The 20,076-nt window shown below is 47.9% G+C and overlaps 8 protein-coding genes across 8 annotated transcripts; 4 read left to right on the top strand and 4 right to left on the bottom strand.

The window, feature by feature from the left end:
• Window positions 1-1,080: 1,080 nt before the first annotated feature.
• Window positions 1,081-1,480, bottom strand: AO090005001065 (thioredoxin family protein; the record flags this gene model as incomplete). Its single annotated transcript, XM_001817992.3, has 2 exons — window positions 1,081-1,387; window positions 1,458-1,480. The coding sequence occupies 2 exons, from the start codon at window positions 1,478-1,480 to the stop codon at window positions 1,081-1,083; spliced, it is 330 nt and encodes a 109-aa protein (XP_001818044.1).
• A 72-nt stretch (window positions 1,481-1,552) lies between these two features.
• AO090005001066 (ABC-F family ATP-binding cassette domain-containing protein) lies at window positions 1,553-5,204 on the top strand (the record flags this gene model as incomplete). Its single annotated transcript, XM_023233392.1, has 5 exons — window positions 1,553-1,654; window positions 2,657-2,915; window positions 3,007-3,210; window positions 3,683-4,770; window positions 4,833-5,204. The coding sequence occupies 5 exons, from the start codon at window positions 1,553-1,555 to the stop codon at window positions 5,202-5,204; spliced, it is 2,025 nt and encodes a 674-aa protein (XP_023089215.1).
• Window positions 5,205-5,480: 276 nt separating this feature from the next.
• AO090005001067 (uncharacterized protein) lies at window positions 5,481-7,783 on the bottom strand (the record flags this gene model as incomplete). Its single annotated transcript, XM_023233386.1, has 5 exons — window positions 5,481-6,246; window positions 6,311-7,037; window positions 7,070-7,131; window positions 7,177-7,355; window positions 7,415-7,783. The coding sequence occupies 5 exons, from the start codon at window positions 7,781-7,783 to the stop codon at window positions 5,481-5,483; spliced, it is 2,103 nt and encodes a 700-aa protein (XP_023089216.1).
• Window positions 7,784-8,640: 857 nt separating this feature from the next.
• AO090005001068 (ankyrin repeat domain-containing protein) lies at window positions 8,641-9,407 on the bottom strand (the record flags this gene model as incomplete). Its single annotated transcript, XM_023233378.1, has 3 exons — window positions 8,641-9,006; window positions 9,058-9,093; window positions 9,159-9,407. 3 exons carry the CDS (start codon window positions 9,405-9,407, stop codon window positions 8,641-8,643), a joined length of 651 nt encoding a protein of 216 aa, XP_023089217.1.
• Window positions 9,408-10,395: 988 nt separating this feature from the next.
• AO090005001069 (molybdopterin cofactor biosynthetic protein) lies at window positions 10,396-11,757 on the top strand (the record flags this gene model as incomplete). The annotated part of the gene is made up of 1 exon (XM_001817996.3): window positions 10,396-11,757. One exon carries the CDS (start codon window positions 10,396-10,398, stop codon window positions 11,755-11,757), a length of 1,362 nt encoding a protein of 453 aa, XP_001818048.3.
• Window positions 11,758-13,551: 1,794 nt separating this feature from the next.
• Window positions 13,552-15,989, top strand: AO090005001071 (putative potassium transporter; the record flags this gene model as incomplete). The annotated part of the gene is made up of 6 exons (XM_023233364.1): window positions 13,552-13,561; window positions 13,671-13,879; window positions 13,963-14,798; window positions 14,850-15,015; window positions 15,065-15,233; window positions 15,439-15,989. 6 exons carry the CDS (start codon window positions 13,552-13,554, stop codon window positions 15,987-15,989), a joined length of 1,941 nt encoding a protein of 646 aa, XP_023089218.1.
• Window positions 15,990-16,452: 463 nt separating this feature from the next.
• AO090005001072 (mRNA-binding ribosome synthesis protein NOC2) lies at window positions 16,453-18,807 on the bottom strand (the record flags this gene model as incomplete). Its single annotated transcript, XM_001817998.3, has 1 exon — window positions 16,453-18,807. One exon carries the CDS (start codon window positions 18,805-18,807, stop codon window positions 16,453-16,455), a length of 2,355 nt encoding a protein of 784 aa, XP_001818050.1.
• A 261-nt stretch (window positions 18,808-19,068) lies between these two features.
• On the top strand, window positions 19,069-19,915 carry AO090005001073 (ESCRT-I subunit protein VPS28; the record flags this gene model as incomplete). The annotated part of the gene is made up of 3 exons (XM_001817999.3): window positions 19,069-19,158; window positions 19,211-19,447; window positions 19,511-19,915. 3 exons carry the CDS (start codon window positions 19,069-19,071, stop codon window positions 19,913-19,915), a joined length of 732 nt encoding a protein of 243 aa, XP_001818051.1.
• Between the last annotated feature and the right edge of the window lie 161 nt (window positions 19,916-20,076).

Below are 20,076 nucleotides of genomic sequence, written 5' to 3'. Positions count from 1 at the left end.
GATGTGAGGTCATGGTATACCCGCTTGACGTCGGTGTTGCAAGATATGATCGATATGTGATGCAAGAGGTAGTACCCTATCTGGTTAGAGATGCAGGGTTTGGTTTTGGTCTACCAACATCTTAAACATCCGTCCGTCGCCCCACGGTTTGCTAGATTGTAAACATGGCTCGGGAAGCTATATCATCATGATAACGTCGAGCGATGTAATCCTTAGGTATTACACAAGAACTTAACAAATCGACTGTTTGCTCGGCTGTTTTTGAGTTCACGTAACTTACCGAGGGGAAACTCAATTCATGATTGCATTGATGCAATTGTTCTGCTACGTATACACGAGTATCTGTAGGAACAGTACACACCCTGCAAGTCAATGGAAGGCCAGATTGCTATGGGCTATGATCATTTCTCGAGATTTAGAACATGCTTCTGGTCTGTATATTGTTAGACAGTCTATGTGACTGCTTGTGTCATAACGATCGAGTGGCGAGTCTAGAAGCGAGATTGGTTAATTCGATTGATTAGCTGCATCTTCGATTGTATATGGCAATGGTGTTATCAACGTCATTCTAGGCCGGTTAGACAAAGACTAGGATAGATTAATGCGGAAGATATAATGCAGTGTTCGTCTGAGCTTGTTAAGTTTTTATACCAACACGGGACTCATACTGATGGTTCCTTTATGAACCTGTATATCATAGTACCTAGCTCTAGCTATGAACTTATGTTTGATCGTTACAGACAATCGCTAAACAGGCCTGTAAACCTTGACACTCTTTGCTATTATCCCAATCAATGTAAAGACACCTTAGTAGTCATATGGCAAGACATGGGATAGCTTTTACTCATAAGTTCGACTCAGACTCTGTTCGATATTCAAGACTCGATTCCAAGTTCGGAACTCGAGCAGTAAATTCTACGAAATGTTGCTAAAAAAACGAGATGCTAAGCCATATAGCTCCTTTTAGCGGGAGATCTGATAAAGGCATTTAGAATTAGATACAATCACTTGCCCCTCCCTTCTTCACTGCAACCGGTGTCATAGAACAATACGGGCAATGCGGAGTGTCTTGCTTGCGCTTTAGGGGAGAGCAGTTGCCTTTTTAACAAGCTCTGTCAATCCTTGGCTATTAGCTCCAACCAGATCGCCAACTTTGGCACCATTGCGAAAGAGCATGAAAGTAGGCATTGCTCTAATACCAACTTCTTGGGCAATTTGTTCTTGTGCATCGACATCAACTTTATAAAACCCGACATTATCAAAGCCCTCGGCGTTTGACATTTCCTCAAAAACAGGGGAGATTGCTCTGCAAGGTCCACACCATGTTGCCCAGAAATCAATTAAAACAGGCTTATCACCGGTGATAAGCTCCTGGAACTGTTGGTATCTACCATGTTATCACCATTAGCGCTGAACAATCTCGTCCGAGGAAGATAAAGATCTTTAACACTACTTACGATTCGATAGCTGTAACAGGCATCTTGGGCAAGAGATTCTCTGAAGAATTCACGGTAGGTGATTTCTATGGTATAGAATCGAAAGGTTTGGCAGGATGGGGAGGTTAGACACGAGAATCCAAGTAATCTGGCCGGAGTATCAATTTATATCATCTGCTGTCTCTTATACTTTTCAGCTACATTGGCAGTGCAAGGCGGTATGTGCAAAAATACCCCGCAGGACCCCGCTTCAGCCGTGATTACCCACCATCATCTTTCAGCTGAAAAATTCAAGATTCCAATCAACAGCAACAGAAGGGACGATTAGTCTGAAGGTGGGTTGTCGGTCAGACCTTCAGCTGGATTGACGCCATTGGGCTGTCTTCATATTGGATAAGGCGAATAATCATTTTCAACTATTCTTTATCCACTAAACCATTGGAGTTCTGCTGTCTTTATTGCAAATGCTTATAGTCATTCGACATCGACGAACGTTGCTGGCTGCACAGAAAGACAGGACAGGCAGCCTTTAGCACAGAGACAGTGCAGTGCGTATTTGCTACCGGATGAGAAATGATACTACTGCAGGAGGACCCATATCAATCTTACGCTTCCAACTGCTTTTGAATACGTAGCTTGAATCGATCTACTTACTCGACTGCAATGGAACCAATCAATACCATGACTCATGGATGAGTCATGGTGTCCACATTGCCACATAAAAAGCGCATTGATGACCTCGGCAAAATGCTCACCATCATATCGTTGCGAGCAATACGAGCCTGAGCCTCCAGTTGATTCCTCAGGCCAGTGGGAAGCGGCTATTCCTTTTCGGGACTCCGACGTTCTCTCTCCTGCTTTCTGGGACAACGTTGCTCACTATGACCATCCAAGTGACTCAGTATCCCTTGTGGAGAATGAAGTTTTATCCATTATGTTTGCACCAAAGAATGCACTACTTATCTCAATGTAACCCCTTACGAGTTGGGCCTTAATTTCCCACAGACCTGTTACTTTATATCAGATGTAGGGTAACATGTGTAGTAATGAGATTGTCCTTTTCATCAATCATATATGTCCTCCATCAAAGTCTCCTTTGAACTTATTCCTACCGCTTGCGTGTTTGATTGAAATACTCGACGTCTGATAACTACTTTGAACATGAAGTCGTCCATTCTCGCAACTTGCAAACAGACTCGGTTCCATCTGCTTGATGATAGGCCAACTCAGGAGGTACTCCGCTGCAAGATCTCTCTTTACCGGCGTGGACTAATGCTGTGACACCAAAGATTGATGTAGAGGGCCTCACCATCGCCGTCTCTTCATCACGGGATACTCCGGAGGATCCTTCGAAGCCGAAGCCCAGAGGGAAAACCAAGGGAAAGCCAGATACAAGAGAACTTATCTCAGATGCTCATCTGCGGCTGAAGGCAGGCGTACACTATGGGCTGATAGGTCGGAATGGGACTGGAAAGTCAAGTAAGCATTGCTTTCGTATATACCATGCAAAGGAAAAAAGCAATGATATAAAGGTTTGTGACGTGGTTAGGCTAATATATGTTACCTGCAGCGCTCTTGCGAGCTATGGCAGACAAACTCGTCCCTGGAATTCCACATTCGACACGGATAGCTATCTTGCAACAGACAGAGACCGCGTCGGAAGAGGACGTCAAGGACTTTGCCGCCGAGGAAGCAGAAAACAAACACAAGACAGTCCTTCAATATGTTTTGAGCAGTGATCATTCCCGGAATGAAGTGGTTCAGAAGATGAACTGTAAGCCACCTATTCATCTACTGGATTTGTTGACTTTTCACGTCGGGTCTGATAATATTATATACAAGTCCTGTCCAAGGCCTTCGAGACAGAGGACCCGATGCAACCGGTCAGCGCTATTCGCAAAGTCCGTCATGACAAGGCTGAAAAAGAGCTGTTTCTCGCCCAGAAGAATGCGAGCTTGAAGAGCGGAGCCAGGGGCCTACAGGCGCGGAAGGACCTCAAAGCTGCCGAGAACAAGTTCCAAGCCTCACTAGAAATGTAAGTCGCTCCGGTTGACAGATTTTGTGCACTATCTGATTTTTATAGACTGAACCAGGAGAAAGAATTAATCGATGCCGATACAGTCAAAGAAGACACGCAGGCTGCGGTAGATACACTGCAAGACCTTCAAGCTCAATTCGAGGCTGTAAGTACAGAAGTGATCGAGAACATTTTGACAGCCACTGAGTTCTACGCAACTAGATGAAAGTGGTCGATATTGAACAACAGGCGCGTCAAATTCTGATTGGTTTAGGCTTCCACGAGACCACGTTCGATAAACCATTCCTAACCTTATCCGGAGGCTGGCGTATGCGATGCATGCTGGCAAGTGTCCTTATCCAGAGCCCAGATTTCATGATCCTCGATGAACCGACAAATTTCTTGGACTTGCTAGGAGTAGTTTGGCTTGAGAACTATCTCCGGCAGCTGAAGGACACGTCACAGACCACTATAATCTTGGTTTCCCACGATAGGGACTTCGTAAATGCCGTCTGCGAAGAGATCATCATTCTAAGGGATCAGAAGTTCACATACTTCAAAGGTAATTTGTCGGCCTACGAGAAAGATTTTGAAGAACAAAAGTTGTACTGGGGTCGTATGAAGGAGGCACAAGAGCGCCAGATTGCTCACATGGAAGCAACCATTCGTGAAACAACCAAGACAGGGAAGAAAACAAATGATGATAACAAATTGCGTATGGCTAAGTCGCGGCAAAAGAAACTGGATGACAGGATGGGCGTCCAAGTGAGTGCGACAGGAGGGCGGTTCAAACTGAATCGAGACCGAGCTGGATGGCATTCGAGTTCTCGAGAAGAGATCGAGGTCCCGACAGACGAAAAGGGTACTTCATTGATCCTACCTGACGCCACGGAGCTGCGGTATCCAGGCCCGCTTATTTCTGCGGAAGGGATTGTTTTCAAGTATAAGCCGAATGGAGCACCAGTATTGGATGGAGTGGACCTTGTCATGCATATGGGGGATCGAGTTGGCCTCATGGGTCTCAATGGATGCGGAAAGTCCACATTGATCCGTCTCCTTGTTGGAAATGCGTTGCCGACTAAGGGAAAGATATCAACACATTCGAGACTAAAACTCGGCTACTATGCACAGCACTCAATAGAGGACCTGCAAGAACAGGGTCAAGCTGACCCTAACTTAACCGCATTAGGCCTTATGGCTAAGGAAACTGATGGGATAATGAGTGAAGGTCACCTGAGGGGTTTGCTATCAAGCTTGGGTCTCCAGGGCCGAATCGCCTCCGATGTACCTGTGTCTCGTCTATCCGGCGGTCAACTTGTGAGCACAAAAGACGTATAAATACCCATGATCAAACGTATGCTAATTAAATTCGGTAACAGGTCCGTTTAGCATTGGCGAAAGTCATTTGGAATTCTCCACATTTGCTCGTCTTAGACGAAATCACTACCCATCTGGATTTCCATACTGTTACAGCCCTCGCATCTGCGCTATCTTCTTTCAACGGGGCGATTCTCTTAGTATCACATGATCGGTTCCTGGTCCGTTCGGTCATAGAAGGCAAACGTGACGAGGAACATCAACTGGACGATGACTTTGAGGGTATTGACGAAGAGATGGACGAGTCTCAGAGCCGAAGGCGAGCTGTGTACGTCCTGAAGGGCGGAAAGCTCAAGGAACAGAACAAAGGGGTAGAGCAGTTTGAACAGAGCTTGGTGAAACGTGTGCAGAAGATGCTTCCGGCGCAGGGGTAGTTATTCAAATTACTCTTCCGGGCCTTTTTATATATGAGACAGAATTATTATTGTCGCATATAATTTCTATATATATTCATAGGCTGCCGTTTCTCGAAGCATGAAATGGACGTGGAGATGAAATTCACCAGAGGGGGAGTCACCAAAAGACGCAAGAGGAACTTAACGAGCAAAGAAAAAAAGCTTGTTTGTGGAACTGTAAGATCTGCTACATGCAACTAGACCGCCACTTTTAGCACCGTAGAGACAGATTATTTCGCTATTTGAATATGTACCTTATTGATAAACCCAGCCATGCTGTGGAATTTGCACTTCTGCACTTGAAAAGGTGCAATGTCTCACGGGTCCCTTCCCTCCCACCTCACCCCATTGAAGCGGCAACACTGATTCATCTTCCTGAGAAAGGTCCGCTGGACTCGTATTGGCATGACACGAGGCTGCAAGAGCCAGACTACAGCTCCCGGTGACCGGCATTCCAGACTTGAACCGTTTGAAGCTCAATCCGATAAGAGCACCAAGGGCGACAGCTCCAACCGAAATGGTTGCAACAATGGCGACTGCCGAATACCCACAGGTTATGATATCGTTGGTGGGATCTCGCTCCATACCCACCGTGTACGCTTCAATCATGACAAGGAAAAGGCTCTCGGAGATGAGCCAGTGCACGAGCGTCGACGAGATAATGAACGGAATGGCGTAGCGATAGGGTAGAGAGAGGAAGTACGTGCTTCGTTGTGAGCCCATTGGCTCGGCAGAGACACGCAGTCCTTTCCACTGGATTGCATAATGACTCCATTCATGGGCTAGGGCCATGGTCGTAATAAGACCGTTGCATGCAAAATATAGCATGGAGAAAATAAGTTGGGGTAAGTTTGCCACTAGGCTATTGGCCACCACTGACGAAATCGTGTATCCCCCAGAAGAGATCAGTGTTTGAGTGCTGATTTGCCCTAACCCGACACTCCAGATTCCAGTTGAGTCGAATGAGAGATATAATCCGAGCACAAGTAGGGTGACGCAGGCTGCAAGAGCAATTGAATAGCTAGATGTTATTTGTCAATTCATTTTTGCTAGCAATATATGAAGGATATGGCCAGAGAGAGAACTAGACAGATATGGGGTCGAGTACTGAACATGTGATCCCAAGTGACCATCTCCTGCGAGACATAGCTGACCGCCATCTTCTCGGGTTTGTATCGAAGGTCATGGTTCTGCTGGATTTGGCTGATTGCCTTACAGATTCCATAGACAATAGACACATGCCTTGCGAGTATTGGTCAGGTGCCCTTGAGAAAGATGAAACTGCATCACCAGTGGTAAGAAGGGGAGAGTCCTTCGAGTTGAAAGCGACATAGCATAATACTATGGCCTTCACAGTATTAAATGCGATCACAATGACCACCAAATACAAACTGTACTGTAGCTTGCAATGTGGAGTAAGCTCCTCAACAAGGCAGTACTCTGGTTTGTACCCGCCCACGGTCCAATTGTTTTCTGCTACTCGAGCTTGGACTTGTGGTAGAGAAGTGATGCATGGAGTTAATTGCCACTCATATTGATGATGTTCCAAGTCTTCACATATCCAGTTATACCCACTTGCACCGACAACGGCTACATTGGTTTTAAAGACCTGTTGCGTATACACAAGGTTGAAATGATCGGCGGGAGTGGCGTTGCCTGTCACTAAAATGAGACTGCCATATGTCGACTGAAATGCAGTGGTATACGCAGTAACACAAGCGGAATTCTCAAGTCGGTATAGAGTGCCGTTTTGTGCTTTCGTATGGAGCCTGAGAATTGCTTGCCGGTGCTCGTCATCCCCAAAGTCCGATTCTATAACCGAACAGCCGTGTCATTCGGTGAACCGTTTGCGGCAAAGACATCATAAGCGTTGGCGGATACTGATGAGAAAACGCTAGAATTGTACCTAGGGCTTCATTATTAATTGGAACTTACAAGGCAAATTGTGAACGGGATGAAGCAAGGCGCTGACATCAGATGGAGAGGAAGAGAGGAGAAGGCTAAACACATCCACAGCCAGAACCGTTTCTTGGCTATTTCGGACAAATTCCGCACACTCAATACACCAATGTCGAGCCATTGTCCGTTTTGGTGAGCTGTATCGACCTGTCCTCGTTGGTGCACCCAAAACTTGCTGTGTTATAGTGAGTTTGCGTATGCGTACCAAGTTAAAAGTGTCTCAAGCATACCATACAGTAGTTGCTTGCACCCAAGAGAGCAGTGCTTAAAATGTTAATCATCAAATGAAAGCCTATACCAGCGTTCCGGACCTTCTTACAGTCCCCCGCGTAGAGGACTCCTTGGCCGTTTTGAACATGGCGATGCTGAACGGCCCATAAGGCAAAGCCTAGATTGAAGACATGCACAACCACGGAAATCACACATCCTACCAAAAGTGTGCGCCTCCAACCAGCGAACCGTTCTTTAAATGACTTCGGCTTGTTCCAGTCTGATTGAATGTCTGGATGTCTGAATTCATGATAATCTTTGCTCTTGCTTGCATTATCGCCAGAATGCATCAGTGGCTCCGCATCTCGTCGAAGAGGCGTCAACTCCATGTGATGGACGTGCGAGGGGACTATATCAAGCTGAAACAGAAAATTATTGCACAATAAGAAGTTTTTGGTTTCAAGAAAAGGCTAGACTTCTGGTTCTCATGATTTTGACAATCGTTTCAGGGGGTCAGCATAAAGATTAGAGGCGTCTCTACTTATTTGATTCCGGGCTGTGATCGGCCGAAGGCAGCCATGTCTGGACTGCTTGATCCGCGGCTCAAGTCCTTCGCGTCGATTAAGCAGCATCCTTCCTTTTTCTCATTCATCAGAGAGACAGGTGCCTCGTATTCAGTTATGCCGATCACAAACGGACCAGCTGACCCATTCGCGACTTCATGGGCACTCTTTTAAGTTCAGCCAGGAATATATCCGAATTTTGTGATAGGGAAGTATAATATGCTCCTGTCTGGATATGGCTTGTTGCCTGTATGATCCCAAGTGCCATGGATTGACCACTCCACTAAGTGTCGGCCTTCTGCACTTTATCCTGCTTGAGTTGGACTAGCTTCATTGCATCGGTTCATGTATCTAAATCCCCTCATGACCAACGATTATTTCATAGAATGTACCCCATGAATATCTCTGGTGCTCGAGGTGCTGACAGTTAAACTTACTCGAAAATCCCAATGACTGTACAGCCCAATAGGGTTATGTTGATCAATCTGTTATCATCCTGTCCCTGGGATAGATTACCACTCCACATCGAAATTCAATCGTCATCGACTTCTAGAGAAGAAAATCAAGGAAGAGAACGGCACCATGGCTCACCAATAAGTCGCTAACTGTAGAGGAATTCTTGTAAATGAGGCCTTGTGTAGCAGTGTTTGGCCATGTTTATCTCGGGCGTGAATATCTAGACCCTACCGCAGGAGCGTAAGTATTGCAACAGTGGCACCTTCTAGGGCTGCATGATGCAGGGCTGCTTGTTCCCATGCATATCTGGCATTTTTTTTAGCGCCAGAAGTGAGGAGAGTTTCAAGCGCTGCAACGTTTCCCTGCATAGCTGCCCGGTGAAGGAGCCTCTTGCACTCGTAAGCTTCCGCTTCTATGTTTGAACGATGCTGAAAAAGCAAAGGTATCAGATGGGCCTTATTGTAGTCAATCGCACACCACAGTGAATTTTCACGACGTTCTGTCCAGTTCAGGGATACAAATTCGATGTTAGCGCCGTACTTGATGCACTTCTCTTGATTGAGTCCAATTGCAAATGCCATGGGTGTGTACCCCTAATGGTTCATTACTTCAGTTTTTGTACCAGATTTGAGAAGGACACGGACGATCTCTGGATGATCATGGCGGACTGCAAGATGAACCTGTGTTTCTTCTGAAATATAAGCCTTGTCTCATATATCCGACCCTTGTCAAGACGGAGTGATACCGCTGCTGTAGAGCCGCTGCATGTCACATCCAGAAGATCAGACAAACCCACTTCTGCCCCGGCATCCAGAAGCAAAGCTATCACCTCTGCGTAGTCGTATCTTGCAACTAGCTGTATCGCAGATTTCCCCTGTAGTCGTGCTGAGACATCAAATCGGGTCTTCAGAAGTAGCTTGACTATGTCCGTACAACGACGCTTAGAAGCAAGAGTTAAGGCCGTTGTTCTGTGTTGAATATGATAGTGAGGCATCATGTCGTTTTCTAACAAGAATTTGACAATATTATAATTCCTACCACAAATGGCAAACTGCAATCAACACCACCTTAGGTCATGTTGTGTTGGATTAGGCTGCGCAGGTGAATAGTTGATATGGACTCCTTTATCAAGTTGAATGCATGAGTCCACAAAATAGTCTTCAGCATCCTTCAAGACCAGGAGTTTGAAGATGTTCGTATGTCCCTCTTTTGCCACCAGGCACTTTGCACCTGGACAAGAGTCATGAGGCATTCGGCACCTCTATCGAGCAGAATCTTGACAGTTCCCTCGTGGCCCCGCTAGTTGTGCAAGGCATGTTTGGAAAAACGGTCGGGGAACGGTAGATATCAAAGCGGCGAGGGAAGGGTTCCCTGACATTTTGAGTCGGAAACGATCCAAGAAGGTCATATAGGAGACGATAAGTTCTATGGTGTCTGCTGGTAAAGAAAGGAACCCCTCCCAAGAAGCAGAGTTAATGACTTTCCTCACAGTGAAAGAAAAAGATACGTGTGTCAGCCTCACGTACCATCGCGGCTGAGGTCATGAATGTGTTTTTTGAGCCCTTTTTTAGCATGTCAGCCCGATGATTTCTTCACACTAACCAATGTACCCTTTCAGTTAAGGGAGTTGAATTCACGGGTCTCTACGGAGTATATTCTAGCTGTAATTGAAACCCACTAGACTCCTCGTGGTAGTACTTCCCAACTCGGTTAGACGCGGTTACATTCCCGGTGAACTTCAAGGCGGGCATGTCCGAATGAAGTTAGTTCTGCGGAGAAGCAGCCTGCCAGCGAATGAAATGCCACGGGATGACTCGATGATGATAAGCAAGCTTTCTTGGGATCCATTCCCCTCCTTCCCTTACCCATAGATTTTTGCCTTTAAGACCCAAATGCCCACCACTCCCCCGTTCAAACTTATTTATTGATATGCCGGAAACAGTTGGGCTTGCGTCGCCGTTTCGCCCCAATCCCTGCTCATGATGACTGGATTCTTACTGTCGCGACGCGGGTTGACGTCCTCTCTACCATCCCTTCGGCGGTATCCCCGCACCTACCTCCGACAGATAGGGTCTGGCAGGAACAAGGCAGCTTCGCAGTATAGTACGGCCTCCTCACCGGCAGAGAATGGAAAGAATGACACGAAACCTCTCCCCGCCACTTATTTCCCCAATTCTGAAACCTCGACCCAAAAACCTTCCCCGCGATGGACTGCCTTGAAAACCGCGAAACCATTTTCCGACTTCTTGACGGATACCTTCAACCGCCAACATGACTATCTCCGAATCAGCATCACCGAGCGTTGCAACCTCCGATGTGTGTACTGTATGCCGGAAGAAGGCATAGAGCTTTCGCCACCGGCTCGCCTGCTCACGTCCCCCGAGATAGTTTACCTGTCCTCCCTTTTCGTCTCGCAAGGGGTAACGAAGATCCGCTTAACAGGCGGTGAACCTACTGTCCGAAAGGATATTGTCCCTTTGATGCAGTCCATCGGCGATCTACGACGCAACGGGCTTCGAGAGCTATGCCTGACAACCAATGGAATCTCGTTACACCGAAAACTGGAACCTATGGTTGAGGCAGGTCTGACTGGGGTAAACCTCAGTCTCGATACTTTAGATCCCTTCCAGTTCCAAATCATGACGAGGAGGAAGGGGTTCGATGCTGTGATGAAAAGTATTGATAAAATCTTGGAACTGAATAAGATGGGGGCAGGGATAAAATTGAAAGTGAACTGTGTGGTAATGCGGGGGGTCAATGACCGGGAGATCATCCCGTTCGTTGAGATGGGCCGTGATAGCCCTATCGAAGTGCGATTTATTGAGTACATGCCATTTGATGGCAACCGGTGGAACCAGAAGAAGATGCTATCATATCAGGAGATGTTGACGGTCATCCGAGAGAAGTATCCAACCCTGGAAAAGGTGGTGGATCATAAAAATGACACTAGTAAAACGTATCGGGTACCTGGATTTCAAGGTCGCGTTGGGTTTATCACTAGCATGACACATAATTTCTGTGGCACTTGCAATCGTCTACGCATCACATCCGACGGAAACTTGAAGGTCTGCCTGTTCGGCAATGCCGAGGTATCGTTACGTGACACCATCCGGAAAGCCAACAATGGAGAGCCCATCGATGAGGCTACAATGAATAAATTACAACTACTTGAGGCTGCGGACAAGGCCGCTCGTATTAATGAGGAGGGCGGACTGGTCGATGAAAGAGAACGAGAGCTTCTTGAAATTATTGGCATGGCTGTCAAACGAAAGAAGGCCAAGCATGCTGGGATGGGCGAGTTGGAGAACATGAAGAATAGGCCGATGATTCTCATTGGTGGGTAGGCGCAACCTCCTTTTCTTTCCTCTCACGACTGTCTGGCGAATTAATGTGATATTACGAATCATGATTAATGCATAAGCTGGGATTTCTTTTCGTTCCATTGGTATTCCAACGGGTGGTGGCTCAGCTGCCGTGAGCTTTTGTATTTACGACCTTGGCTGTCGAGAGCGATGCTGATAGGTGGGATCTAGATAATGGACCCATGAGGACACTGACAGGCTCAGAACAGTCTAGAAAATGGGCGACATCCGCGGGAAAAAGGCCATGGTCCAGTATCCCGAGACACTTGCTTCAGTCCAGCTCGCCTCATCCGGGCCAAGTTCGTTATTACCATGGGGATGGTAGGAATGTCTCATCTGAGACGGAACCGTCCGATTTAAAACGCCAGGGAACTGCGACGTCACTTCCTACGGATTCTGACCCGGATCTACCTCATCTCAACACCTCGCAAAATGTTCATATGACTAAGATCAGCCAAAAGGCTGTTACTGAACGTTCCGCAACAGCGACATGCCTTGTGCGCTTTTCTAAGTCCCGCCCGTGGGAGCTGCTTCGAGAGGGGCGCGGGACACGAAAAGGTGATGTGTTCAGTGTCGCACGTATTGCTGGTATTATGGCTGCCAAGCAGACACCGGATATTATTCCCTTGTGTCATCCAGGCATTGGAATTACAGGGGTTGAGGTGGATGTCACGCTCGTCGACCCCTTGCCCTCTCCGAAAGACACCGATCCGTCCCTGAAATACGGGGCGATGTGCGTAATGGCCACCGTGAGTTGCCTTGGCCGCACGGGGGTGGAAATGGAGGCGATGACCGCGACCATGGGAGCTGCGTTAACGGTGTATGATATGCTGAAGGCAGTTGATAAGGGAATGGTGGTTGATGGAGTGAAACTTCTCGAAAAGAAAGGGGGGAAAAGTGGTCACTGGATCCGAGAGGAGCAAGTTGATCCTATGTAGGAACGGCGTCATGTGCGTAAAATTTTTTTTTCTTTAAGGCAAAAAGAAAAAGAAAAAATGTATTTATATTGGTAAAAAAAAAGGTACCATGAACCTTGTAGAATTTCTGACAGGATGCAATGGGGTCCAATGCGGTAATTCCGCCAGCCCTATAATCCAAAAAAGGTTATCGCCTTATCAGAATCACGCCAAGACAGGTTAAGCGTGCAGATCGGCAGCCCGTTGATTGGTTCCGTCCCACCGCTTCTTTTTTCCCGGTTTTAAGTATTTTCTGTATTCTTTTCCCCCCCTCCATCATCTTTCTTTCATCTCACTAACTACTTACTTATTTACACTTGATCATTAGTCGCCACGCAAGGCTCAGTTGAAATGGAATAACACACGCTTTTACCCCCGTTTGATCCTCAATTAAGAATTTAGCTCACAGAAATCAAACCGTGAGAGAAATCTTTGACACCGTCTATCCCGATCCGCCTGACTTTTACACCCTATACATCCATAGTTTCCAACTCAACTACAAATAGCTATATTACCAGCAAACGCATTCTCAAACTTACACCATACTGATCGACTTTCTTACGTCGTCATTAACAATCACGTCTCATCGTTTTTCATCCGAAACCGAAATGCATTATCGAACAAGACTAAAGATAGATCAGAGATTTCATCAGCATCCTTGCGGGTAGCGGTGTGCGCCCCATTTTTGCAACAGAATCGGCTTTATCAATTCACTATCTGAAGCCTTAGAGGCTTCCCGAAACGTCGACTATCATACTGCAGCTGCATTACCTGACCCCCTCGCATGCCGGGTCAATCGGATACATTGTGCCCACTGAGGATGGTCACCTGTTCGTACCTTCTCTCCTTTCTTCTTCCGCCTGTTCGTGGGCTTGGTGTCGGCTCTGTTATAGCTCGACCAATTCGATTGAACCTCGCTGACCTTTGCGACAAATGTAGCACGAGGCTGGCTTCGGCCTCTTGGTCGGATTATTATGGCGGTGGTACCGCCTTTCAATTTTATCACGCTACACTATGCTTATTTTATCGTAACATCATTGGTCTGCAGTGTCATATTTTGGGGAGCTTCGAACCCGCTCCGTAGTGTCTCCTACGCTGATGCGCTGTTTATGTGTGTTAGCGCCATTACAGGCGCTGGACTGAACACTGTATGCCTCTCTTCACGTCAAAGACATCAGCCGCTCGGGCTAGCTTTCCATCTGCTTGATGCATTTAGTAATACTTTCGCTAGGTGGATTTATCTTCATTGAATACTTTCCAGCAGGCTATCCTTTTCGCGCTCCTGATGTTGGGGCACGCTATTCTCATCTCGATCACTGTTCTATTTGTGAGGAAGAGGGCTTTTGAATCGAAATTCAAAGGCATTTCAAATAGATTGGCTCAATATAGGGAGTCTCGTCCCACATCTGATCTAAACGTTCCGCTAGATGAAGCGGACTTCAAGGTTGTCAATGTGCAGCCCTCAAACATGAATGCCGGTCATGGCGACAAGGCCCCCGGGATGACTGAAGTCAGTCCCGTAGAGAACTCAACTGATTTGACCAGTGATGACCATATACACTGGGCTGAAGATGATCAGATAACTATTGGTGCACGAAGACGCTCGCACCATCAAAGCCACCGAGTGTTCCCTATGGTGGGCGTTGGCGCTCGGCCTGATCTGAATAATCATCCGAAAGATGCTATTCCCAACCTGCCTCTGCGAGAGGAGAGTGACATATTACGGCTGAAGGGCATAATCCAAGGGACGCAAAAGTATTTCGCGTCCAGAGGCTTCATCTCCCGAAACTCCCAGTTTTATGGGCTCACCCCCGACGAACGCGAGAGACTTGGCGGAGTTGAATACAAGGCAGTTTCGTTCTTGGCAGTTATAGTCGCCGTCTACTGGCTGATGTTCTTGATCATCGGTATGATCGGCGTAGGAGGATGGCTCGAAGCGAATCATCCAGATATATCTCGGGAGAATGGTCTGTCGCCTTTCTGGACAGGCGCGTTCTTCGCTGTTTCTGCATTTGTGAACAGCGGTATGTCCCTTTTGGATGCCAATATGACTGCACTGCAAAAGAAGTAAGTGTCTCATCAACGTTTTAATGTCTTGAAATGTACTGACCGTGGTAGTGTGTACCCACTTCTCACTATGGGGTTGCTAATCCTCGCCGGGAACACCCTCTACCCCTGCTTCCTGAGGTTTATAATTTGGTCTATGAGATGTATGATTCCAGACCAACCGGCATGGAAGACATGGGAAGTTACTCTAGACTTTATCCTGGACCATCCTCGAAGGGTATGTATGTGGAAGGCAGCCAGTAGGGGCACATTTGCTAATTGGGTAGGTATATACGAACCTTTTCCCGAGACGCCACACATGGTATCTGCTAGGAACCATCATTGTCTTGAATGCTATTGATTGGGCCGGTTTCGAAATACTTGCGATCGGAAATCAAGAAATCGAGCAGTTGCCACCAGGCTATCGAGTCCTGGATGGCTTGTTCCAAGCGTTAGGTATGGATTTCACTTCTAATTCCCATAACCAACTAAGCCTTTTATGTCTCTAACGTTTGACAAATTGCAGCCGTACGCTCTGGAGGATTTTACGTAGTAACCATATCCGGACTCCGACAAGGGTTACTCGTTCTATACGTTCTCATGATGTACGTGTCGGCATTCCCCGTACTGGTGACCATGAGAAACACCAACGTCTACGAAGAACGCTCCCTGGGCATCTACGCCCACGATGACCCGGAATCTGAGTCCGAAGGCCAAGCCAAACCAGGCCTCTTCATGAGTCTTGTGCGACACCACCTCCTCGGACGACAGGACGTCCCCAGCGCCGAAGTTTCGCGCAGCTACTTCGTCCACCAACAACTGCGTTCCCAACTAAGCCACGATATCTGGTGGATTGCCCTAGCAGTCCTCTTCATTTCCATCGCCGAATCGCCCAATTTCAATCGCGATCCTGTCAGCTACTCCACCTTCAACATCATCTTTGAAGTTGTTTCCGCCTACGGCTGCGTCGGCGTCAGCGTCGGCATCCCCGGCAGGAACAGCTCCTTTTGCAGCGGGTGGCACACCATCAGCAAATTGATCCTGGCGGCGGTTGCCCTCCGTGGACGTCATCGTGGTCTTCCCGTGGCTATCGATCAGGCTGTCATGTTACCAAATGATTCCCTCGCCTGGGCTGAAGAGGAAGATGCTGCGCTGAGACGGGAAAAAACTCGTGCTTGGGGTGTGGACAAAATGCCTGTTGGGGCTGTCTAAATTCTCTTAACGGCATACGGATCGTACCGTGCGTTACCTATGTAACATTGACACCACTAGGAATTCTATACCTTTGTGGATATCGTGAATTCGGTGCATTGTGGCATGGGTAAGGTTGTCGGTTTTCCGTATAAAAGTTTCTTCATACAGATTGGAATTTTGTTTGATTTATCTTGTACTTTGTCTGTTTTATCTGATTTCATGTACTGTCTTTTTCTTGCCTTATTTTTCGAGTTTCGAGTTTTGAGTTCTTGTTCTAGTTTATTTATGAATTAGTTTTGATTGCATAAAATGTTATTGGCATTCGAGATGCATCATTGCGTAGATGGTGCCTAAGCATTTCAACTTTTGTATACGTCGACATCAAAGTAAAAGAAACATGTCTTAAATAGCTACAACGAGAACCAGATATGGGGGAAATAGTGCCATCACTAGTACAATGTTAAGGAGATAAAAGCATCATCTAATCTTCCTCTTCTTCGAACTCCACCTCATCTTCATCTTCCTCCTCCTCTTCTTCCTCTTCTTCACCATCAGAGGAGGCATCCTCACCATCCTCAGCATCATCGCTTCCCTCATCCCCCTCACTGAAACCACCCATCGTCACATCTTCCTTATCAGCATCCTTCTCCTCGGCTCTCCGTTTCTCTTCTTCACGTCTCGCCTCTTCAAGAAGGGTAGCCTTCTCTTCACGCATCTTCCGCTGAGACTTAACGAATGCACCGAGCGGGGTCGATTCCCAATCGACATCTTTAAGGAAGTTCTCCACTTCCGCACGGTTGCGCGGGGTATAAGTGACGCTGCTTCTGCGCTCTTCAATCCAGCGGGCGTTGGCCTCGACCTTCTGGACCAAGAGGAGGATCATCTGGTTAATCTTGGCGTTCTTGTTTCCTCCGGAACGCGCGCTGACCTGTTTCAGCCAGCGCTTCAGGGAGACCACGATGGGGACGGAGAGTTCGGGGAAAGCGATGTGCTTGGTCCACAGGACGAAGAACTCAGAGAGGAGCTCGGCGACCTGTTCGCCGACGCCGTCTTGGTAGACGCGAGTGCGGAGGTAGGATTTCGGGGCGCGGATGGCGGTGTTGAAATCGAGTTGTTTCAAGGTGCTTGATTTCGGGGGCTTGCGCATCTCGGCGAGGTTGAGGACCTCGAGGAGGGGTGGGGCCAGTGGGATGTAGGTTCCTGTGGAGCGGGAGAGACGGAGGAGGGCGCGGGTGAGTTGGAAGCGGAGAGGGAAGTATGTTGCGGTGGGGATGAGTCGCATCGCGCCGACGGTGATCTGGACGACGGGGTAGATGAGAGGGCGCATGGCGGATTGCTTGCCGGCTTTAGCTTCGGCGAGGCCATCGCAGTGCTGTGAGAGAACGCGGGACCAGAAGTCAAGTGAGTGCACGTATTGCCAGTTGTAGATCGTCTTGTAGGACTCCTTGGAGGTGTTTGTGATGCTGCTACGGAGATGGATGGCAAGTTGGCGGATGAAGTTGAAGCCCGTGGTGTAGGACACGTTCTGGTCGATACCCCACAACTCTGCGGCGGAGTTCTTCATCAGGTTCACGCCGGCCAAAGTGTGGACGGTAGTGTTCCGGCTGCCCTTGACAACACCCTCGTAGGTGGCCTTGAGGACGGTTTCCTTCAGCCCAGCGTCTCCGATAACCATGAGACGGCGCAACAGCAGGAACCCGGTGATACGTGTGGCTTCTGTTGTGGACACATCGGCCCAGATACCGACAATGGTTTTGATGAGAACCTTCAGGAGCTTCCTGAACTGAAGTAGGTAGGGGAGCATAGGTTCAATAGAAGAGAGTGTGAGCTTCAGTGTCTGTGCATCGGACAAATTCGTGAGCAATTGGTGAACGGAGGAGGTATAGGACTTGATAAGAGGTGTAAGCGTCTTGAACTTCTTCGAATCCATAGACACCTTGACTTTGCCGGAGGCTGTCTCCTTGACGGGAAGATGATGCGACAGAACTCTAGGGACAGAGCCAAGGGCGGTAACAAGAACTTCATGGTATACGTCAGATTCTCTGATAGAGTATTTTTGCTCCTGGGCTTCAACGTCGTTCAGATAGGCGGCAGACCGGAAAGCGAGGACAGCCTGTCGCATTGCTCTTATCGAGTTCTGCTCTTCCATCAACTTTTGCCATTTCTTCACCATAGCAATGGTAAGTGTGTTGTCGGGTGTCTGTTCGTCTTCCTCCTCCCGGGCAGCCTTCTTTTTCTTCTTCGCCGGTTGCTCTTCCTCCGCTTCACTCAGCTCGTCCACTTCCGCGAGATCGCCATGGTCGCCGAAGTCCAGGAGCTCGGCATCGTTCTCCTTAAGGTATTTATAGAATTCCGGATCCTTCTCCTTCAAGGCTTCAAGCTGATCCTTGTGCGCTTCGAAATCGTCGGATCCACTGGCGTCCGAGGCAGCTTCGTCGTCCGATGGGACACCGTCTTCCTCTCCGCTGCTTGAAGCTGCAGAAGCTTCATCCTCGTCTTTCTGCTCTTCTGTGCGCTTGCGCTTTCCAGTCTTAGGGGTAACGTCCTTCTTCTTAGCCTTCTTAGCCTGACCGGCGTCGGCGTCCGCAATATCAAAACCGCCCGAAAAGAAGTCGTCCACATTCATTTGAGCGAAAGCATCCTGCTTCTTCGTTTCTTCTGGATGTTCGTCTGCGGAATCCTGAGCGTCGGCGCGTGCCTTAGCATTATCGGCCTTGCGTTTGTCTTTCAGATGGTTACGCTGCTTGATTTTCGCAGCCGCCTTTCGCCGTTCGAGGACATCCTTCAAATGCTTCTTCTCGAACTTCTTGGTGGATTTCTTTTGACTTCCGGCCATTGTGTCGCAAAGTCCCAATCTGACCGTACAGATGGGATCAAATGTACAAAATGGGGGAAATCAATGGAAGTGAAAGATGTTTCACTAGATGGAAACGGACTCTAGTTTTTTTTTTCTTTGGGTAAAAAATTTAGAAGACGATGCGGCAGAAAATGGCGGCGCCGATCGCCCAATTAGGCCACCGCCTTTTCTTCCCCTCCGAGTGACTTTGGTTATCGGCCGTCGCAAACTGATGTATAGAAGAAAGACCTGCAAATCGCAATGTATGCCCAGCGCCCTTTGGCGTATGCGCCGACTCCCTACAGCTATACTCCTAACCCGGCCTTGTCTGCGTCCATCAATCTCGATGAGGTATGCTGGGGTCTAGCTTGCTTGCGGGGCAGCTGGCTAACTCCCATGCCAGGAAGTTAAACTAGCCTCCAGCTCGGCCGAGCGCGATCTGTACGAGTCGCTGGCTGAAATCTACAGCATCATAGTCACGCTTGATGGTCTCGAGAAGGCTTACATTAAGGATGTGGTTACGGAAGCGGAGTACACAGAAACGTGTGCTCGGTTACTGAAGCAGTATAAGTCTAGTTTGGGTGACGACACTGTCGCAAACGAGTTTGTCGATCTGGAGACCTTCAAGCGAACCTGGGGGGTGTGTTGCTTCTCTTCCACCTTATACATTGACAACCGGTTCTGATCGTCTTACTTTCGCTAGTTGGAATGTCCCCGTGCTACCGAACGTCTTCGTATCGGACTTCCTGCGACCGTCGAGCAGGCCAGTCACAACGCACCAGCGGCTAATATGGGGCCGGCAGCAGGCCCTCCTGGAGGTGCTTCAGGCAGCTTGATCCTGACGGCCACGGAGAACTTCATCACTTTCCTCGATGCGTTAAAGCTGAATATGGTGTCGAAGGATGCGCTCCACCCACTGCTCTCCGAGGTGATCCAGTCCGTCAATAAGGTGACAGACGGGGACTTCGAAAACCGGGGCAAAATCATCCAGTGGCTGATCACATTGAACCAGATGCGTGCGACAGAAGAACTGAGTGAGGATCAGGCAAGAGAGTTGTCCTTTGATATTGAACAAGCCTATCAAGGGTTCAAGTCGACATTAGGTTGAATTTGACATGTCATAATGCTTCAAACAGCAGTTAGGGTTGGAATCGGCGAAAGGCGTCTATGGTTGATCTTGAATAAATGTAGCTATATTAATCCAAGTTCAGATTTCTTTTCATCCTGAAATTAAAAGAACCTCTGTCGAGTCGGATTCGAATTACTTAA

This window comes from Aspergillus oryzae, chromosome 1 (assembly GCF_000184455.2).
Source record: "Aspergillus oryzae RIB40 DNA, chromosome 1".
NCBI lineage: Eukaryota > Fungi > Ascomycota > Eurotiomycetes > Eurotiales > Aspergillaceae > Aspergillus > Aspergillus oryzae.
The sequence above is the reverse complement of the archived record's forward strand: the minus strand, read 5'-3'. Positions and strand labels throughout refer to the sequence as shown.